General features: G+C 35.9%; 1 protein-coding gene across 1 annotated transcript in view; it reads right to left on the bottom strand.

Annotated features, from left to right (window-relative positions):
• ppfia4 (PTPRF interacting protein alpha 4) overlaps positions 1 to 9800 on the bottom strand; it is a 187616-nt gene that overhangs the window by 40006 nt on the left and 137810 nt on the right. The window contains exons 9-13 of the mRNA XM_056468039.1: positions 5977 to 6060; positions 2570 to 2701; positions 1509 to 1571; positions 906 to 997; positions 1 to 76 (exon numbers count right to left, since the gene is read on the bottom strand). The exon at positions 1 to 76 is cut by the window's left edge and continues 57 nt beyond it. Coding sequence (XP_056324014.1) covers positions 1 to 76; positions 906 to 997; positions 1509 to 1571; positions 2570 to 2701; positions 5977 to 6060 — 447 coding nt within the window. The remainder of the gene's footprint in view (positions 77 to 905; positions 998 to 1508; positions 1572 to 2569; positions 2702 to 5976; positions 6061 to 9800) is intronic.

Raw genomic sequence — 9800 nt, 5'->3', positions numbered from 1 at the left:
CCCTGTGGAGGAGTAGTGATCGCCCTGACCCTCCACCACAGAGAACCGCAGGTCTGTGGCGCTGCCAAGATGAGACCTGACACAATACACAGCGGCAGAGGCTCACACACTTCACTTAGCCCTTCTACAGCAGTCACATTTTCAACAGGACTATAATATTACAGCGTATTTACTAGAGCTGCAGGATAATAGAAATGGCAACTGACATTGCAATATTTTCTTTTCTGTTCATTTTTCAATATTAATACATTTTCAATTTGAGTTTTTAAAAAATGCAATATAAATTTGATCAGTGAACGAGTAAACCAGTTGTAACTTGTAATAAAATTTTTTATATCTATGCACATAGCTCATTTATTCTATCATTCATTTTCTTTTCGGCTTAGTCCCTTCATTAATCCAGGGTCGCCACAGCGGAATGAACCACCAACTTATCCAGCAAGTTTTACGCAGCGGATGCCCTTCCAGCCGCAACCCATCACTGGGAAACACCCATACATTCTCATTCACCCACATACACTACAAACATTTTAGCCAACCCAATTCACCTGTACCGCATGTCTTTGGACTGTGGGGGAAATCAGAGCACGCGGAGGAAACCCACGCGAACGCGGGGAGAACATGCAAACTCCACACAGAAATGCCAACTGACCCAGCCGAGGCTCGAACCAGGACCTTCTTGCTGTGAGGCGACAGCTCTACCTACTGCGCCACCGCGTCGCCATAGTTTATTTACTTAACTTTAATTTAACAGGTTAATTCACTTTTTAAAGTAAAGTCAACTAATCACTTCAAAGGCTACAAATTTAGTCAAGACAACTTATTGTTTTTTTTTTTTTTGTGTACATCCCTAGTATTTACATTATGTAATAAAACTGAAGTCATGTTTTAAATCTGGATGTCACCTAGGATGTGTCCCATCTCCAAATGCTCCACTCCTGCGCTTCAGATGATCGAGTTCAGCCCTTAACTTCTCAATCTCTCCAATGAGTCTCTCCTACATAGACAGAAATCACTCAATTAGCTGAACAATACAAAATTATTGACATCTTAATGAATAGAATTGTTAGGAATGTCACTTTTATGAACTTCTATGAACTAAGATTAATATTTTTAAGGTACACAATTTTAAAAACCACAATACTATTCAACGTTTACCTTTCATTTTTATTATTCTAATATTTTTATTAGCATTTCAATTAATACAGATCTTTCAAAAGCTCTATTCATCAAAGTTTCCAGAAAAAAATATGCATACATTAAATTTATACTATTATTAATAATACTAATTTTCATATAAATATAAAAAATTAATATTAACTCATCTTTAGTCTATATTAATGTTATATATTGTTCTTAATAATATTCATATATAATTATAATTAAAATGAAATATTTTTTCTTATATTCTTTTTTATTCTGTAAACTACTGTACATTTTTTTCCAAATGTATAATAATATGAACAAAATATGTATCCCACTTTGTAGATGTTAATGAGCACAGGTACCTTGGTGTGATGGAACTCCTCCAGTTGTTTTTGGGAATTCTCCAGATCATGGATGAGCGCATTCTTAAAGGACAAACAGGAAAAAAGAAGGAATGGACAAAGTTAGGAAAACTGTAAAATGTATATTTCTGTTTTTTTTCATAAGCTATTCCATGTGTTATATTAATATAGGCCAATCACCAGCAGTGGTGTAGCAACCAGGGGGGAGGGATACGCCCACCATTTAGACAGACCATTTAGAAACAGGTGATTAATAATTTTATGAATGTATGATATCATACAGCCGTCCCCCCCCACTTTTAAAATGTCCGCTACGCCCCTGAACCAGTGTTGTTTTAGTAACGTAATATATTATTTAGTAACTTAATATATATATATATATATATATATATATATATATATATATATATATATATATATATATATATATATATATATATATATATATATATATATATATATATATATATATATATATATAGTAATAATATTCATTCATTTTCTTTTGGCTTAGTCCCTGTATTAATCTGGGGTCGCCACAGCGGAATGAACCACCAATTATCCACCGCATTATATTTACACAGCAGATGCCCTTCCAGCAGCAACCCATCACTGGGAAACATCGATATACTCTCACATTCACACATATACACTACGGAAAATTTAGCCTACCCAATTCACCTGTACCTATAATATGTCTTTGGACACAAGCGAACACAGGGAGAATATATATATATATATATATATATATATATATATATATATATATATATATATATATATATATATATATATAATTCTTTTTTAGTGAATTTGTCAACTAGCTGAAATATAGAATACGCTTTGTGTATGCAATGTATTTAAACCTCATATACTGTATGCTGTTCTTTGGCCTATGAACAGTAAAGGGATGTTTGTGTAGGAGGGAACTAATTATTGTCCCCGTAATTGCTGAGTGCTACCTGAATGTTTTAATAAACTCGTGACAATTACGCCTTTGGCAATAAGTGTGTATACAGTAGGCGTACTGTATGTGCAGGTGGTTATGGTTAAATCTACACCTTGTCCTCCAGCGCGGCCATGCGTTCCTTCAGGTGCAGCTGTAACCGCTCATTGGACTCGGTCAGAAGGCGGTCCACAGTGTCAGACAGACGTTTGTTATGCTCTTCATTCATCTTTTCCCTCTGCCGAGCCTGCAACAGAGAGTGGGAGAATAAACAGAAGATACAGGGAAGAAAGACAAAAATGTATAAATGATAAAAAATAAATAAATTAAATTATTAATAAATATTTATAATAAATAAATAAACAGGCTTTTAATTAACAGTTTAAAAAAGGAAGCATTTTGTGGTGAATTTTCTGATAACATGCACTCAGTAGAACCAATAGAGGTCAGTATTACACACTAAAGTATTGTGATCGTATTCTTTGATTTTAAAGGGATTGTTCACTCAAAAAGTTTAATTCTTTTATAATTTACCCCTTCACTTGTTCCAAACCTGTTTCAGTTTCTTTCTTCTTTTGGACACAAAAGAAGATATTTTTAAGTATGTAGCATTGTTTTTTCTCAATAGAAGATGATGGTTAATGGTTACCAACATACTTCAAAATATCTTCTTTTGTGTTCAACCAACAAAAAAAAAACGTTAATAGGTTTGGAAACCCTTTAGTGTGATAAAATTTTTACTTGTTGGTGAACTATCCCTGTAAAACAGAGTAGCTGCTTCTGACAGCTCAAATTTAGCTTTTAGAATTACTAAATTTGCACATATTTTTAAGTGTGTGTGGTGTGTGGTTTAGTGATAATCCCTCTGGAAAATGAACAATGACAGTGCTTGTAGTTGAACGCAGGGGTGATGACTTTTAAACACAGTTGCGGTGGGATATGGGCACTCAGTTGCCTGGCAACAAAATCTTAATTTTCTTTTGGTGGCAAACTGCCTTTAAAATGTAGTCAACACAGAGAGTCGTGACTGTCAGGAAAGCTAAAGCCCAGTCTGAGGTGTAAGTATCTGAGTTTAATTTGAGCTGAAGGAGGATAAGGACTCTCTATGACTGCTTTAAGTCATTACAACCATCAGCTCACACGCAGGAGGAAATTAACCATGCATGAATTATTCAAAATCCAAATATAGCAGCCAATTACAGCTCTGTTCTCACTGGGGGGTGGGGAAATTCATCTGCAAGATGAGCTAAAAAATGCCCCATATTCACAGAGCAGCAGCATGTGTGTGTGTGTGTGATAGTGCTATATTATTGATCTTTGTATGTCTCTGTAGTGTGTTTGTGTGTGTATGCAAAATAAAAAAAACACAAAGAACAGGCTAGAGACCCTACTGTGAGGTCAAATGTAGCGTCTCCAGACCTGGCCAAAACCTACTGTGCAACAGGTAACATCTTCTCAAACACACACACACGTTTACTACAGTAATTAAGAACGTTTACTTGTATTTTACCTAAAGTTGTTAGTTATAAAGACTTCATATTTATATTATAGAATGCTAACACATCTTTTTTGTCCATACTTCACGTTACAGCTAGCACACTTTATTCTGTATACTCATTCATTCATTTTTCTTCGGCTTAGTAACTTATTTATCAGGGATTGCTACAGCGGAATGAACCGCCAACTATTCCAGCATGTTTTACTCAGCAGATGCCCTTACAGGCAAAATCCAGTACTGGGAAACATCTATACAGTCTCGCATTCACACACACACACACTTATACACTACAGTCAATCTTGTTTACCCAATTCACTTATAGCGCATGTCTTTGGACTGTGGGGGAAACCAGAGTTATTCTGTATACTGTATTTGTCTATTCATTTTTATAAACATTGCTATGAGCACTATGTTAGATTACCTGTATTACCTGGAACTTGTCACAGCACTAACAAAATTATACTTTTATATATATATATTTTTTATTATTATGTTTAAAAAGTATACTTTAAATTACTATTAATTAAAATTAATAAATACATCAAAAGTATACTCATTGTTTGTTTTTTTAACAAATGAAGATACTATTAACAAATACAAACTTATAGTAAACTGTTATCTTCATTATATATAAAGAGAAATGGCCAAGCAAACATATTCATAACTTCAAACTACTATTATTTTAATACTGAGCAAATATAACGCTCAATCCTAACTCTATATACAGTATTTTGTACAATTATTAACCCATTGGTGCCCATTTTTTTCTAAATGGTTTCATGCATGTAGCCTTGCTAATATGGTCCTATATGAACATGTTTTGCATTTATTTTCTCCAGGGTTTTTTTTCTAAAAAATCGTATTTGAATTTGTGAATATTGAGTACTGTATTGAATATTGCTTCAATGTAAATTTGCATAGGAGGAGAACATTTGGCATTCTAACTCAAAACAGCTTCTTTACACATTTATAATGTTTAAAACTATAAAACAATTTGATACAAACCCCTACTGCATAATTACAGCAGACAAAGAAAAATATAACATAATTCATGATTCAAAGAGCCCAAGTAAAGTAAATACTGCTCTCCACAGCGGTGATGTCTAACAAAACGAGTACTTTTAGTAAATCTTTCGACGACAGAAATAGTCAAACAAGTTAGCAATAAGTGAAGCTGTTGATTCTGTTTGTGGAGTTGTTGCAGCACTTGAACTCTGCTCCAGCTTTACTTTAACTCTCTTTGTAGAAGTGGGACCAGTGGGAGATTCATTTTACTCTGAGGATTTTGCTGTGTATCAAATTATGTATCAAAAAAGTTTACTTTAAAGTAAAGATATCAGTTAAAGTTATTTTTAAATGAGGTATTATGAAAGCAAAAAACATTAAACAAGACTAATGACTTCTATTAATTTACACATAATTCCCTAATTCCCCAGGATTTATGTACTTACAAGGTATTTGCAACTATAGTCACCACATTAACTTTTGTCAATGTATAGAACAAACTATGGATTTACAGAAAGAATGGCTTTGTTTGGATGAATCTAGAGACCCTCATGATTATGTTGATATATATTTGTGAACAAAAAATTATTTTTAGCAATATGAAAATAGCCTTTCTTTGGCAGAGTTTGCCTCCATTTTGCATCCTGAAATTAGGGGTAAAAGTCTCATGTGACAGGAATTCAATCATTTATTTTTTTCCTTTCTTGAAATCTTTTATTTGGTTGTTTGCTTGTATGTCATTGAGAAATAAACATGAATAACACATAGAAAATTACCTATAAAAGGAAAATGGCAACTATGAACTCTGTCAACTATAGTTACCGATGGGCTTAAATGGGTTAAGCTTTTTTACTTAATGGGATGGGAACCATTTAATGTAGACATATTTTAAGCTTTGTGGAGACATAGCGGCCACACACACCACAATGAACCAAAGCCACACAATATTCCTCATTTCCTCCTTCCATCATATATATATAACACTGATTCACTCATGATGCCCCAAGTGCAGTCCTCACCCTGCCCAGCTCTTGGTTCTTCTCCTCCAGCTGGGCCTCCAGTTGGCGCAAACGCTCCTCAATGTTGCCATGCCTCTCCTCCGCCTGCAGGAAACACCAACATTAGTATAAAGAGAGCAACATCAGGGCTAAAACCCTCACAGATTCACTTCACCATTTCAGTTTGCTTCACCAGTTTAAAAAATGCTTATACTGCAATAAAACACCATTGGGATGTGCTGAAACGCATGATTTGCTTCACAGATGTCCTGCCAACTAATCTGTTTCATGAAAATAAGTTTCAGCAGCACCTTGCTGAATCTGTGCCACAATGAATTATTAAGGCAATGTCTATTGTGCAGTTTACATTAGTGCACATTCACTTTAAAACATGTATGTTTATATTCCTGTCCACATTACTCCGGCATCTTCAAACCACTAAGTCAGTTTAGTTTAGAAACGCTGGTATTCCATTTAAGTATGAAACACAGACTTCTGAAAACACATGCGTGAATATCCACAATCGCTCTCTGACTGGTCTTATGGATTATTTCGTATTTTTCCCTGATTCGTCAATCCCCTCTTAAATTACTACTATGCAAGGTAGTATTACAAAGTATACTATTACTGGTACACGCATGCCCAGTGAGCGTGAAAAAACACATATCATGCATTTTAGTGTGTATAGAATGGATGAAGATTGTTTTTCTAAAATGCACTTGTGTAAATGCCGCCTATAATAACTAGATTGCTCATTGCATTTGAAACTGACATCAATCGGTGAAGCATCAGGAGGAGTTTGATGCAAATATGCATCGCTGCACCCCGGACACCTCCAAGTAGGAGGGATTATACTGCAAGTTGGCTTGGAGACCTTCAAGTGGGAAGGACTTATGCCACAATCAGACTGGGTTTAGGGTTGGTGTAGGTGTAGTGGACATTAATAAAACATTAGGTTACTGTGAGGTTGGGTTTAGGGTTGAGATAGGTGTATATGTTAATAAAACGCAATAGGCTGGACTTGTCATGCACAAGAGATTAAATAAATGAATAGTCCAGGTTTGTACAGCCCACTTGGAACCAATAAGTCCCACTGCTGGCTCCGACCTCCATTTATACCCTTCTCGTTTGAGTGTCAATGACAATTTTATTTATATAGCACTCTTAAACACAACCAGAGGTTGACCAATGTGCTGCACATATTAACATTACAACAAAGAAAACTATAAAACAATTTTCATTGATAAAATGCCAGATTAAAGAGGTAAGTTTTTAACCTAGATTTAAAAACAGACAGAGATGAAACAGATCTAATCCAAAGGGGCAGGGCATTCCACAATAGGACAGCTGGTGTGAAAGCACGGTCACCTCTGCATTTCAGCCCTGACTTAGGGATACATAACAATCTCTGGTTAGATGACCGAAGAGACATATCAGGCTGATGCTCATTCAACATGTCTGATAGTAAAGAAGATGCCAGGCCATTTATAGATTTAAAAACCAAAAGAAGAATTTTAAAAGTGACTCGATAGCGCACAAGCAACCAGTGCAAAAAGCGTAAGACTGGTGTAATGTGGTCATGTTTCTTGGTACCTGTTAAAAGCCTTGCAGCAGCATTTTGAACTAATTGTAACCGGGATAAGGTTGTCTAACTAATCCTAAAGTATAGTGAGTTACAATAGTCCAAGCTAGTGGTAATAAAAGCATGGATTTTTTTTCTACATTTTTTTCTGGATGGAATAGATTTGATTGTTTTTAAGAGTCAAAGTTGAAAGAAGCAGGATTTAACCACTGCATTGATCTGTTTGTCAAAGCTCAAGCCATCATCCAGAATAACACCCAGATTTTTTACCCAGGGTTTTATAGAAAAACTTGATTTTTTAAGATTAACTGTTGGGGCTCTAGAAGAATTATTTCAGTATTACTCTTATTAAAATCTAAAAAGTTCAAAGATAACCAGGCTTTCACATCCGACAAGCATATCATAAGAGTCTCCAACCCACTTGAACTTGGTTTTAAAGGCAGGTAGATTGAGGTGTCGTCTGCAATTTCATTTTACATTGATTATTATTGCCATATTTTAATTCCCCAATTATTAAGACACCATTTCAAAATTCTTATTATATGGTTAATTTATAGTTATGTGCTTGAGCAATATGTAATTTATTTTTGTTTTATTCTGTAATCTACTCAAGGATAGCATGTTCTGTATATAATTAATGGGGTGTAAGGAAGGAAGGAGAGAGTCTCCATCTGGGTTAAGGCCCGGCCTGAATGTGTGTCATTAGTTGGATGAGGTGCGTGACAGAATACTACTGACTGAGAATGATAAAAAAGTTGCCATTTTTAATTAGCTGCATTAGCGAGACTATAAACAAACCCCACTGCTTCTCTGCCACACTGACAAGGCATTTGGCTGCCTTGGAAAAACACTGTCATCCGCGATTCCAGCTGATGTTTAGATGAAACGTGACAGCGATCCAAGTGAGGATTATCTAAACTGGCAGGAGAAGTAGATGGAAGTCTGGAAAAAGAGATATATCTGCTTTACCTGTTGATGTTTGATGACTGATATAGTAAAGGGCATTTCATAAATGATACATTTGATTTTCTGTATTTTGGGGGAGAATGAGAAAGGATAAAATTCAATGTGTTCAATGTGTCCGAAAATCTTATTGGTATTCGAACTGGCAACAGGTCTGAACAGAACACATGATTGTAAGTCCGAGACACACCAAGAAAATATATAACCATCGGGCAGCGTCGGGCTGTCTGTGAGTGTCTGTCGTGCTAGTTTGTTTGGTGTGTTCCACAAGTCACTACTCATAGGGTTCACATTGGCTCACATTTCAGCATGAAAAATCACTGTCGGTCTATATATATACATACATATATAGTGCATCCGTAAAATATTATAGCGCTTCACTTTTCCCACATGTTACATCCTTATTCCAAAATGTATTATATTCATTTATTTCCTCAAAATTCGACACACAATACCTCATAATGACAATGTGAATTTTTTTTTTAATTGTTGCAAATGTATTAAAATAAAAAACCTGAAAAATCACATGTACATAAGTATTCACAGCCTTTGCTCTATACTTTGTTGATGTCTTTTTGAATTTGATGCCACAAGCTTGGCACACCTGTCTTTGGGAATTTTTGCCCATTTCTCTTTGCAGTACCTCTCAAGCTCTATCAGGTTGGATGGGAAGCGACGGTGTACAGCCATTTTCAGATCTCTCCAGAGATGTTCAATAGGATTTGGGTCTGGGCTCTGGCTGGGTCACTCAAGGACATTCACTGAGTTGTTGTGAAGCCACTGCATTGATATTTTGGTGGTGTGCTTTGGGTCATTGTCCTGCTGGAAGATGAACCGTTGCCCCAGTCTGAGGTCAAGTGCACTCTGAAGCAGGTTTTCATTCAGGATGTCTCTGTACGTTGCTGTATTCATCTTTCCCTCTATCCTGACCAGTCTTCCAGTTCCTGCTCCTGAAAAACATCTTCACATCATGATGCTGCCACTATCATGCTTCACTGTAGGGATGGTATTAGCCTGGTGATGAGCGATGACGGTTTTCTCCAAACGTAACGCCTGGCATTTACTTTAAAAAGTTCCATTTTAGTCTCATCAGACCAGAGAATTTAGTTTCTTATGGTCTGAGAGTCCTTCATGTGCCTTTTGTGAAGTCCTTTATATGAAGAATGCTGGAACTCAGACAAAGTTACCGTCGGGTTATTGATCACCTCCCTAACTAAGGCCCTTCGCCCCCGATCACTCAGCTTAGATGGCCGGCCAGCTCTAGGAAGAGTCCTAGTGGTTCAAAACATCTTCCACTTAC

This window comes from Danio aesculapii, chromosome 11 (assembly GCF_903798145.1).
Source record: "Danio aesculapii chromosome 11, fDanAes4.1, whole genome shotgun sequence".
NCBI classification, from domain to species: domain Eukaryota; kingdom Metazoa; phylum Chordata; class Actinopteri; order Cypriniformes; family Danionidae; genus Danio; species Danio aesculapii.
This window is presented reverse-complemented; position numbering and strand designations above follow the sequence as displayed.